This window comes from Gopherus evgoodei, chromosome 4, assembly GCF_007399415.2.
Source record: "Gopherus evgoodei ecotype Sinaloan lineage chromosome 4, rGopEvg1_v1.p, whole genome shotgun sequence".
NCBI lineage: Eukaryota > Metazoa > Chordata > Testudines > Testudinidae > Gopherus > Gopherus evgoodei.
Genome location: NC_044325.1, coordinates 30,860,678 through 30,873,669, shown reverse-complemented (window position 1 = coordinate 30,873,669; position 12,992 = coordinate 30,860,678). Strand labels below are relative to the sequence as shown.

General features: G+C 44.4%; 1 protein-coding gene across 2 annotated transcripts in view; it reads left to right on the top strand.

Moving 5' to 3' along the window:
• Window positions 1-8,443: 8,443 nt before the first annotated feature.
• PPP4R4 (protein phosphatase 4 regulatory subunit 4) overlaps window positions 8,444-12,992 on the top strand; it is a 115,795-nt gene continuing 111,246 nt past the window's right edge. Inside the window, exons 1-2 of one of the 2 annotated variants that reach the window (XM_030558847.1) lie at window positions 8,444-9,865; window positions 10,355-10,428. In XM_030558847.1, the coding sequence (XP_030414707.1) occupies window positions 9,776-9,865; window positions 10,355-10,428 (164 nt within the window). In that variant the 5' untranslated portion in view covers window positions 8,444-9,775. Of the gene's footprint in view, window positions 9,866-10,354; window positions 10,429-12,992 lie in introns of those variants that run through there. The other variant, XM_030558850.1, reaches the window with a different exon arrangement.

Here is a 12,992-nt window from a genome sequence, read left to right as displayed (position 1 = left end):
CTAACTAAAAAATATTAATTGCGATAAAAAAATTCATTACACTGTTAAACAATAGAATGCCAATTGAAATTTATTTAATGTTTTTCTACATTTTCAAATATGGTATATTGATTTCTATTACAACACAGAAAATAAAGTGTACAGTGCTCACTTTATAGTCTTATTTTTTATTTCAAATATTTGCACTGTAAAAATGATAAATAGTATTTTTCAATTCATCTCATACAAGCACTGTAGTACAATCTCTTTATCATGAAAGTGTAACTTACAAATATAGATTTCTTTTATGTAACTGCACTCAAAAACAAAATAACGTAAAATTTAAGCGCCTACAAATCCACTCAGTTCTACTTCTTATTCTGCCAGTCATTAAGACAAACAAGTTTGTTTATATATATGGGAGATACTGCTGCCTGCTTCTTATTTACAGTGTCACCTGAAAGTGAGAACAGGTGTTCACATGACACTTTTGTAGGTTGCATTGCAAAGTGTTTACATGCAAGATATGCTAAACATTTGTATGCTCCTTTATGCTTCGGCTACCATTCCAGAGGACATGCTTCCATGCCAATGATGCTCGTTAAAAAAATAATGCTTTCATTAAATTTGTGACTGAACTCCTTGGGGAAGAATTGTATGTCTCTTGTTCTGTTTTACCTGCATTCTGCTATATATTTCATGTTATAGCAGTCTCGGATTATGACCCAGCACATGTTCTTAAAATGAACATTTTCATAGCAGATTTGACAAAATGCACAGAAGATACCAATGTGAGATTTCTAAAGATAGCTACAGCACTCAACCCAAGGTTTAAGAATCTGAAGTGCCATCCAAAATCTGAGAGGGACAAGGTGTGGAGCATGCTTTCAGAAGTCTTAAAAGAGCAACACTCTGATGTGGAAACTACAGAGCCCCAACCACCAGAAAAATAAAATTAACTTTCTGCTGGTGGCATCTGACTCAGATAATGAAAATGAACATAAAGGTCTGCACTGGTCTGGATTGTTATTGAGCAGAACCAGTCATCAGCATGGAAGCACATCCTCTGGAATGATGGTTGAAGCATGAAGGGACATATGAATCTTTAGCGCATCTGGCATGTAAATAACTTGTGAGGCCAGCGACAACAGTGCCATGCAAACGCCTGTTCTCGCTTTCAGCTGACATTGTAAACAAGAAGTGGGCAGCATTATCTCTTGCAAATGTAAACAAACTTGTTTGAGCGATTGGACGAACAAGAATTAGGACTGTGTAGATTTGTAGGCTCTAAAGTCTTACATTGTTTTATTTTTGAATGCAGTTATTTTTTGTACATAACTCTACATTTGTAAGTTCAACTTTCATGATAGAGATTGCACTATAGTATTGTATTAGATTAATTGAAAAATACTATTTCTTTTGGTTTTTTACAGTGCAAATATTTATAATAAATATAAAGTGAGTGCTGTAAACTTTGCATTCTGTGTTGTAATTGAAATCAATATATTTGAAAATGTAGAAAACATCAAAAATACTTTGGTTTTTCTTCCCTAAGTGTAGCATCATATAGTTGTCTTTGTTGAATTTCATTGTGTTGTCTACAGACCATGTGATGGGTTCCCTGCAGGGTGCCACTTGGAACTGGGGTACCACTGAGCCCGTCTGACCCACCAGTCTCAGTTCCCATTACACTGTATTCCTGAGGCAAGCCAGCCAAGCCCTCCCTCAGGCTTCAGACTGCACTTTACCAGCACCCATACAGGTAGGGACACACCCAGCTGCAGCTATACACACAGATTCTGAGATCAGCTCTGCTGCATGGGAAGTCTCAGCTAAGGAATTTCCCAGCACTCAAGTGCACTCCCCCGTGGAGTGCAAACCCAAAATTGTACTTTCTTGCGCTGCACATAGAACTATACAGCATAAGCTCATGAACATTGCCCCCTCCCTCTATGTGGAGGAAGATATGCAAAGCTTTTGTCCCCCAGTTATGAATTCCACAAACTATTTTTAGAGAAAACAAAAAAAGCTTATTAACTACAAAAGATAGATTTTAAGTGATTGTAAGGGTTAGCAAACAGATCAAAGTAGATTACCTAGCAAATTAAAAAAACATGCAATCTAAGCTTAAGATACTAAAGAAACTGGTTACAAGTAGTAATTTTTCAACCTAAAAGTTGTTTTAGACAGATTGCAAAGATTTTTGAAGTCCAACTGTACTTGCTTGCAGCTTAAAACTTCAGGTATTTCTTTCACAGGCTAGACAACTTTCCAGCCTTGGCTCAGTCCTTCTCCGCTCACTCAGTCTTTGTTTCTTAGCTGTTTCCAGCAGTCATCTTGCGCAGGGATTCAGTGAAGAATGACCTAGATGATGTCACTTTCCTGCCTTAAATAGTTTTTGCATATAGCGGGAATCCTTTGTCTCTCAGTGTGATTCCCATGCCTGGTCAGTGGAAAAATACTAGTATTACCATGGAGTCCAGTACCAGGTGACTCGATCAAATGACCCTGCAGTGTCAGAGCAGCCATGAGTCAGAGGCTGGTTATAAGGTCCACAGAAAGCCTCCCCTGCTGGAGATAAACCTCTTCTAAGACCTATTGTTCTCTCTAATGGCCCTTCCCAGCCAGCCAGCTATTCTGGTAGTCTTTTGCCTAGTGGGTGTTCACCAGGTGAAAACACTTTTGTAACGTAGATGTATAGTCAATATTTCTAACATCAGATGCAACAATGATTCATGCATACAAATAGGATAATCATATTCAGTAAACCATAACCTTTCCAATGATATCTCATATGACCCATCTTGCATAAAACATATCTTAGTTATACCATAATCATATCATAATATTTCTATGAAGAATATGGGGTCTAATGTCACAGACTAGTTCTCCAGTTTATCAAGATTCCTCTTAATTTTAGCTTTATCCTCCAAGGTTTTGGCAACCCACCTAGCTTTGTGTCTTCTGCAAACTTGATCAGTATGCTCTCCATAACTACATTCAGGTTATTAATAAAGATGTTAAACAACACCAGAACCAGAACAGATCCCTGTGGAACCCCACTCCAATCTGACATCATTCCATTAATACTCTTTGTTTGTAGTTGTTTAACCAAGTATGTATCCACTTAATGGTCATTCTGTTGAGCCTGCATTTCTCAAGCTTACTTATCAGAATGTCATGTGGGACTGTCAAAAGCCTTGCTGAAGTCCAGGTATATTATGTCCACCGCCTTCACTCATCCACCAAATCAGTTACCCTGTCAAATAAAGAAATCAAGCTGATTTGGCATGATTTGTTCCATGCTGGCTGCTAGTGATTATCCCTTCTTCCTCCAGCTATTTGCAAATTGAATGTTTGATACATTGCTTTAGTGGCTAACCAGGAATCAAAGAAAGTCTGACTGGTCTATAGTTCCCTGGCTCCTCCTTTCCCCCCGTTTTTAAAGATGGGCACTGTGTTAGCCCTTCTCTAGTCTTCCAGGGCCTCTCCTGTCATCCATGAATTGGTAAATATTATTTCCAGTGGCTCCAAATTTCTTCAGCTAATTCTTTCAGTACTCTCAGGTGAATAGCATCTGGCCCCACTGATTTGAATTCAGTCAAATTGGTCAGAAGATCTCTGACACGTTCTTTACTTATCCCAGTCTGCATCCTTTGCCCTATATTGTCTAAAGTAACCTTGCTAGTCATCCGGTTACATGTTATTTTTTGTGAGAAGACTGAAGTAAAGTAGCATTGAGCAGCGCTGCCTTTCTATCATCTGTCATCAGCTCACCTTCTCTATTGAGCAGCTTTGATATTTCTTTTTTGTCTGACATATTTGAAGAATGCCTTCCTGTTGTCTCTAACATTTGTTACCAGCTGCAACTCATTCTTTGCCTTGGCTTTCCTGATTTTGTCTGTACATGCTTGTGCTATTCCCATGTATACTTCCTTGGTGACATGCTCCTCCTTCCATTTCCTGTATATATCCCTTTTGGTTTTTAGATAGCTAAAAAGCTCCTTGTGCAGCCACATTGGCCTCCTGTAGCTTATTTTTCTTCTGCTACAGAAGAGCTTGATGTTGAGCCTCTAGTATTACATCTAAGAACTGCCAGTCCCCTTTGATTCCTTTTCTTCCTAATTGGTCTTTCCATGGGACATTGCCTACCATTTCTCTGAGTCGGTTGAAATCTGTCTTTCTGAAGTCCAATGTCCTTGTTTTGCTGTTCTTATGCCCTTCTTTCTATAGGATATTGAATTCTATCAGATCATGATCACTTCTCCCATGTTCCCGACCAACTTCACATTTGCAACTAATTCATCCCTTTTGGTTAAAACCAGATCCAAAATGGATGACCTCCTACTTGTTTCCTCAACTTTCTGAATCAGAAAGCTGTCCCCTACACATGCTAAGAATTTGCAGGATGTATTATGTTTTGCTGCAATAGTATTTCAACGGATATCAGGGAAATATACTCCCAGGGGAATTCTGTGCCACTGTGCTTGTGCAGAATTCATGTCCCCCACAGATTTCTTTGTTTCCCTGAAGAAAAATGACTTTCTGATTGGAAAGCAAAAGGAACCCAAAAGAGCAGTCAGACACTCCTCCCCATTAACAGTTGCCAGAGAGGTAAATCAGTGAGGGGAGGCAGGACTGGGATGCTCCGGCCAGTTGCTCCTACCCTTCAGACTCAGCTGCAGTCTTGACTGGACTGGGGGTGGGGAAGGACAAGGCTTCCTTTTTCCTTGCAAGGAGTGGCAGGAGCTGAGTCAGACCCACCCCAGAAACCTCCCCTGGCTGTAGGAAGCTCTGCACTCCCCCCCCCCACTTCCTGCCCTCATTGCTCCTCAGCTATGGAGGGGAGGGGTCGCTGTATGGAGAGCTGCTCCCCCATCTGCCCAAGCTCCGGGCATCTGGACACCTCAAACCCAGACTCCCCACACTGAGTCTCGTCCCTTGTATCCAGAAATCCCACACTGAGTCCCACACACCCAACCCCCCACTGTACCAAGTCCCACCCCCTGCACCCAGAACCCTCCTGCTGAGCCCCAATGCTCTACACCCGGACCACCTCCCGCTGAGTGCCCCTCACTCAAACTGCAACCCCAACAAGCCTCAACCAGCTGCACCAAGCCTGACTTCCCCAGCATCCTCCTGCTAAAACCCAAAGTGAAGATCCCTCCTGGCAAGCCCCAACCACCTTCATCTGGCCACTCTGGCAGAATCCCATTGCCCCTGCACCTGGAACTCTGCAATGAGCCCCTGTGCATCCAGATCCCTCCCATACCCAAGCCCCCACATCAAGTTGCCCACAACCAGATTGCCCCACACTGAACCCTCTCACCCCCACTAAGCCCCTCCACTCTTGGATCCTACGCCTGCCTACATCTGGTGCACCTGTCACAGAGGGGCAGGGCCACAGGGTATTTCTGGGGCAGGCTTGACCTTTGCACTGTGTCAGTGTCGGGTGCAGCCTCACCTCTGAGTCTGTGTCCTGGTGGGAGGGCTGCAGGGTGATTTCTCACTTTCGTGCAACCAGTGGCCTATGCTCCCCACTGTCATGCTGGAGCCTCCACATTTATTTATTGACAAATAAAATGTGCAGAATTTTGCAGAATTTTTAAATATTGTGTGCAGAACTTTTATTTTTTTGGTGCAGAATTCCCTCAGGAGTAATTCATGCTACTAGCTCATGTGTGTTAGCTAATCTTGTTACCTCCTTGTAGAATGGCTATAACAGACCCCTCCCCCATAACGTTGCTACTATTCCTTTCCCTTGTTATCCTCACCCAGAGACTATCAGTAGGTCTGTTGCACACTTCCCCTTGGACCGCAGAGCAAGTGTATACATTTTTGACGTCAGCACAACACCTCCTTCTTTTTTCCCACACCAGTCCTTTCGGAACAAGCTAGATCCCTCAGTGCTGATACTCCCATTATGGGAGTTGTGCCACTAAGTCTCTATGATGCCAATTAAGTCATAATTTTCTTCATATACCATGACTTTCAGTTCATCCTGCTTGTTCCCCATACTCCTTCCATTTGTGTACAGGCATCAAAGGTATTTTGCAGACTGCCCTGGAATACCTGTATTCTAGTCATGACTACTATTCCACCATATTTCCATTATCCCTATAATATCTGATTTCATTTCCTGCACTACAAGTTCTAGTTCCTCCATTTTGTGGCCCAGGCTCCTTGTAGTGGTATACAAACATCTTTCTTGGTTCCGCTTGGCCTCATCCTGATTCCTGGCTAGATTAGGACAGTTATTTTACTGCCAGTATTGCCTACCTGATTGTTTCTGTCATTGGTACTGTCTTTCCTTCTATAGTCTTTTGCTACCTTCTGTAGTTCCTTTCTCCACTTCTGTATACTCTGACTTGCTTTTCCTTCTGCTCAATATTAGAGCCAGGCATGGAGATTACAAGAGCATCTCCCAGTCATCCCCCAACCCAGCCACCTAGTTCAAAGCTCTTGTAATCATTATGCCAACCTGCATCCCAGATTCTATTTTCCTTCCTACTCAATTCAGGTAGAGTCAATCCCATAAGAACAGTTCTCTATTATGAATGCCTCCCTGTGATCGAACATCCCAAAGCTCTCCTTGTAGCACTATTGTCTGAGCCATCTGTTGATCATCATAATCTTGTCTTGCCTTTGCTTTCCTTCTCTAGTGACAGGTAGCATCCCACTGATGTTCACCTGGGCCTCTGATACTTTAATTTTGAAATAGACCAGACATTGGGCTTTTTATTGGGACACTCCAGTGTGAGATGGAAGGACAACCCTGACATAGGAGAAAGAGGGCTTATGAATAAGGCTACGACTTAGTCAGGTATTTTTAGTAAAAGTCATGGACAAGTCATGGGCAATAAACAAAAATTCACGGCCTGTGACCTGTCCATGACTTATATTAAAAATACCCGTGATTAAATCTGCAGAGGAGGGGGGCCACTGGGTCCACTGCTGAGCTGCTGGGAGGGGGGCAGCTGGGGCCCATGGCACCAGCTGCCCAGGCCAATAGACCGTGGCTACTCCAGTCAACGGGCCAGCTGGCTGGGGACCGCTGCCCAGGCCAGCGGACAGCAGCTGCTCTGGCTGGCTGGGGACCACTGTTTGGGCCAGCGGATTGCAGCTGCTCTGGCTGACCAGCCAGAAACCACTGAAGGGGGCTGCCAGAGCAGCAGTTGGTGTGGCTGTCCACTGGGCCACTTCAGCAGTGGCTGGTGTGACTGCCCCAGGGGCCACCTGAGCAGCTGGCCCCAGAGTCAGCCAGACTGGCCCTGCAGAAGTCACAGAGGTCGTGGAAGTGACGGATTCCGTGATTTCCACGACCTCCATGACAGACACACAGGGGCAGCTCCAGGCACCAGTGCAGCAAGCGCATGCCTGGGGTGGCAAGCCGCGGGGCGCGGGCTGCCAGTTGCTGTGAGAGTGGCAGTCAGGCAGCCTTCAGCAGTGCTTGTGCGGGAGGTCCGCTGGTCCTGCGGTTTCAGCAGCAATTCAGTGATGGGTACAATGAAGGCACGGGATCGGCAGATCACCCACAGAACTGCCACCGAATCCGTGTGACTGGAGGACCTCTCGCAGAAATGCTGCCAAAGGCCGCCTGACTGCCGTGCTTGGGCTGGGGGGGGCAAAAAACATAGAGCCGCCCCTGCAGACACAGAGCCCTACTTGCGAGGAACACTCTGACGTTGAACATAAGAACGGCAATACTGGGTCAGACCAATGGTCTAGCTAGCTCAGTATTCTGCCTTCCAACAGTGGCTGGTACTAGATGCTTCAGAGGGAATGAACAGAACAGGGAAATTTATTGAGTGATCCAATCCCTATGGTCCTACCCCGGCTTCTGGCAGTCCAAGATTTAGGGACACCCAGAGCATGGGGCACTAGCTGTGTGATGGAGGAGTACTGCCATTGGGGGGAAGAGGGGTATGATGGGTCAGAGCCCTGCCACTGGGGACATGAGTCCTATTGCTGATGGTGTAGTGATCTATAAGATAGGACAGACCTGATGCTCTATATGTGTGCATGTGTTGGAGGAGAAAGCCCAGATGTGTTCTGTGTATAAGTGTGTGTGAGAAGAGAGTTCTCATACTGGTGTGTGTGTGTGTGTGTGTATCTGATGGAAGAGAGCGCTCTCACTGTGTGTGTGTATGTGAAAGAGAGATGGAGGAGAGAGCTTTGACACTGGATATGGGGGCGGGGGTGACATGGAGGAGAGCCGTGAAATAGGGGTGTGTGATGGTGGAGAGCTCTGCCATTATTTGCGTGTGGTTGTGAGGTGTGTGATGGAGGTGAGAGCCCTGACATTGTGTGTGTGCATGTGAGAGAGAGAGAGAGAGAGAGAGGTGGTGGTGGGAGGAGGAAAGAGCCCTGACATTTTTCTTGGGGGCGGGAGTGAGATCTTAGACAATATGTGGGGGGAAGGAGGATGGGACCGAAGGAGGAAAGAGCCCCGACAGGGGGTGTGTGTGTGTGTGAATGTGAGATGGCGGAGAGAGCTCTGACACTGGGGTGGTGAGGGAGAAGAACCCAGACACAGGTGTGTGGGGGTGTGCGATAGAGGAGAGCCCGTCATCGGGTGTGGGTGGCATGGAGGCGAGCCCTGACACAGGGCTGGGGCTGGGTGAGTGTGAGAGAGCCGAGCGCTCTGCCATCGGGTGTGAGGAGAGCCGTGACACGGGGCTGTGTGAGACAAGCGTGAGCCCCGCTCCCGGCCGGCGGGAGTCGCCTGGCTCCTAGAGATCGAGCCCTCGCATTCCGGGGTGACCTGCGGCGGGGGAGTGGCGCCGGCGCCCCTCACCGTATCCCCCACCGCGTTCGGATATTGCCGTGCTCGGGCAACTCTTTTGCCCCGCGAAGGCTGCTGTAGCGGCGCGTTGCCCCGGCGACCAGCTCCGCGGTGCTGGAGGCGGCTCCTGCCCTGCTCTCGGTCGTTGAGCTGCGGCTCTGCGCTTCGCGGAGGCCTCGCCGGAGAAGGGCGCGCAGCCCGGCGCTTGGAAAGCCACTGTCCTGCCCGAGGGCCGTCCCGGGGCGATGGCGCCGCATCCCCCTCGCTGGTGACCTACCCTGGCGGATAAAGACCCGGGGATGCGCAAGGGGAGCGGGGCCTAACCGCGCCCGCCAACATCTCCTCTTGCAGGGACTGCTCCCCAGCCACCGCTCTTGGGGGGCCTGCGGCAGAAGGGCCAACTGCCCCCCAACCTCCCCTTTTAGGGGACTTGCCCCCATCTGCCCCCTTTACACAGAAGCTCCACAAACAACTGCGCCCTTCAGCCCGATCCCTTGGCTGCTGCCTACCACAGGAGAGGGGCCGCCGCCCCCGACACAGCTTGCCTCCTGCACCGCCCCCCCTCCTGAAGAGAAGAGCATCGCTTCTGCGTGGAGAAGAAAGTCGAAGCAACCGCCCCCCTTCCACCTACAGCAGGGCACGCGGAGCGAAGGGTGGGAATGCTGGTGCCTGCCGCTGCCTGCAGACGCTGGAGGGACTAAGGGAAGTAAAACAGCTGGAGAAAGTTTCCTTCCAGGAGGTTGTGTTCAGAGCCGAGTGATGCTCACAGAGAAGGAGCAGTAGGTTGTGCTGGTGCCGCATTGTGTTTGCTGAGGCCCCTCCTGAGTGGTGTGGGCTCAGCAGCTTTCTATGTGGAAGAGGCAGTCACTGCTCGACACTCAAGTCCATCGGTGGAAGGGGATGTTGCGTGGACTCTCTCCTCTCCTACTGAATGCAATGTGAGGCTTGGATGGATCATGGCTTGCCAAGGGCTGTAGTTATTACGTGCATCCTTTAATCATCTCCTCCAAAATGGATTTTAGTCAGAACAATTTATTTGGGTACATAGAAGACCTGCAGGAACTTACTATTATCGAACGGCCGGTGCGCAGGAGTTTAAAGGTATAGACTTTAAAACCAGAATGATGCTTTAAAATCCAGTTAGAATTATTTCAGGCTTGTATTTGTGCATAGCTGGCTGCTCTGGGAGCACCTTATTTTAAAAATTGTTTTCAGTTGTGGTGAAATTAACATTCTTGAATTCTGTTTAGTTAATGTTTCTAGATATAAACAAAAACAAGTAAGAAAAAATAGAGAAAAGGTAGTTGATGTTTACAGTAACTTTCATATGTCTATGTTAATTTAAATATGGATGAAATATATAGTATAAGAATTAATGTTAGAACAGACTCTTATTAGAGTCACTAACATATTTCTGGCTAAAGATTTATCTGACTGAATTTGAAGCCTTATTTGAAATTTTAAGGGTGAAATTCCTAGAAACCATGTAATTATCTCAGGAGGTTGGGGAAAAAGGGTTGTTATAAGACAACTAAAACAGGGAAACAGTAATGTATTTTAAAATCATATTTTGTATTTCACACTCGATAGACACCAGAAGAAATAGAGAGATTGACAGTTGATGAAGAACTCAACGATATTGAAAGAGCTGTGTATCTACTCAGGTATCACCTAAAATATTGTTGTGAGATGTTGCCGTCCATATTGACAATGTCCAGTTTTTATTTTAGTCCCCTATTTCTGTTACCTTGTGTTTTCTGTCTCTAACATTTCTTGGTTTTATTCTTCTTACTGTTTGGATGATTACAAATAGAAGCAAGATAAAATAGGTGTGTTACCTTATCATTTTGTTAAACTTACACAAACTGGCATTGGACAGTATACTGCTATAGACCTACAAGTATTTGTTTGCTGAGTACGTTCCTGAGATGGCTCTCTCCGTTAATGAGTTGTACTTCATTTTTTTTTTGCCTTGTAATTGGTTTTGCAAGGTTCACTGAGCTGAGTGTTGGTATTAAAGAGAGCCATCTGTGACTAACTTCATATTTGCTCTATAGCAAGAGCAATGATTATGCAGACATGGAACAGAGCAGTTTGAGTTTATTGCATGCTTCTCGGCAGTATAAAGAGGGGGACTGTTTGAGAGATCAATCTCACAGTCCTAAGAAAATAGTATTTAACAGATTATTTTAATATTTAACTATGCTCTTGTTTCTCATTTTACCCTCTTCCAGTTTCCGAAAGTGTCTAGTTACTGTTGCTTAATTGTTTTAAATTATAATTGTTTCAAACCCAGATCTCTTTTGACTCTACTACAGATGTCAGCTTTGAGGGGATAAGTGTTCTGAAGGATTTTGATTTAAATATATACTTTTATACAATACTCAGTAATTGGAGAGCCAGCTGCTAGCTTCCTCACAATTAATCTGTCAGCTATCTTTAGTGCTCTCTGAGTCCATGCTTGTTTTCAAAATTTTCAGTATGTTTTTTACTTCCCTATTTTTTTGGGGGGGGGGGTCTGGTCTGCTGGGCAGTATTTGTAGGCCTGCATTTTAGGCCATCTGCTGTACTTTTGGTAATAAATTTTAGCTGTGGCTTATTTTTATTATTTTGAATGTTCTAATTATTAAAGGTCTGATCTTGCAGTGTTTACTAATGCACTTATATGAGTAGTCCTATTGATTCCAATGGAAGTACAGGAGAATAGGGATCAGAGCTCTACTTTGTAGTTATAAGTGTTTTAGGTCATTATATCATAACAATCACTAGTTTCTTTTCTGCGTGATGGCAATTTTTTTTCTTCCTTTCCTGATTAAAGATCATGTTTCCAACAATATGTCATTATTGGAACACTGTCTGGCTAAACGGTAAGAAAGAGCCTCATTGTCATATCTTTCATTTTGCTAGTTGCTTTTCAACCTGCCCTTGGACTCTTCTTGACTTTCTTTTCTCTTTTCTCTGTGACCTGCCCAGCTGTTCCAAGGGACATACTTTTTTGTCTTGCAAAGATGTTTGTATGTCTATCTAATTGTAGTCCTTGTATTGTTTAAGTAGCTTTCATCTATACTTGATAAGCTTTTTTATGAAATGGTTTCTCATTGTAATAAAACTGTCTAGGGTATATATGTTTATCTAGTGGAAGCTTTTGTCATTTGATCCCATGGAAGAAATTTCCCCTCTTATGATGGGTGGGCTAAAGTGGGGAAAAAAGGAGCTGGAATGGCACCCAGCCTGTAGCAGAAGTGGTATCCTATCTATATCTCACGATGTATTTTTGTCTCCAATATTCTTATCTATTATATCATATTGTCTCCCCTCCCATCCCCACCTATTCCTCTTTGCCAGTGATGTCAGCTTTTCACTCCGAGGTCTATGTACCTTCTTCCATGCTGGTCCTTGTGCATAGGCACGGATATCTATGAAAAATTAATCAATTTAGTGAGGACTGGGTTGAGTTCCAGATGGAGAAAGTTGATGCTTTGTCTGTTCATAATAATTTAAGAAATTCCATTTTAATGTGTATATATATGTAAAAGTATATTTTATATTATGATTGTATCCCACTTGCTCTATCTTTCCTATTGTCAACTTATCGTCTTAGGGCCCTGATCCAGCAAACACATATATGGATGCTTAACTTTATTGTGAGTAGTTCTTGGTCCTTTAAATAGTAATGTGTTTGTACAATACCTAGCACAATAGGGCTCCAATCCTGCCTGAGGCATTTAGATGCTGCAATAATATAAATATTTGATAATAATAAAAAGCACCTGAAAGCGAGAGTATTGTCTGAATCCTCACATTACAGCATACTTTAGTCTCTTAAAACAAAACAAACAATATTTTAATATTATTTCCTACATGCTAATGTAATTTTTGTTGTGCTCAGAGTTATTTTTCTCAAGTCCTTTGCTACTGAATCGCTAGTCTGCAGTTAGATGTTGTCACCTTTCTTGTGGAGAACAATAGTAACATTTTAGTTGTCTGAGATTTTTGATGCATGAATTACTGTGTTTTCTTCTACTGAATTTCCCCGCATACTCTATGATGATGTCTTAATTCCTCAGCTTTCTTATCTGTCTCATCAATCAGTGCCTATTTTTCAGGTCTAGTTGTACTTGCTCTCTTCATATTTTAGGCAGAATTGATAGGGGTAACATGAATATGGGTTTCAAGTGCAGAACTGATGGTGGACTGTAAAGGGCAGGATTGATTTTTGGGGTGCAAT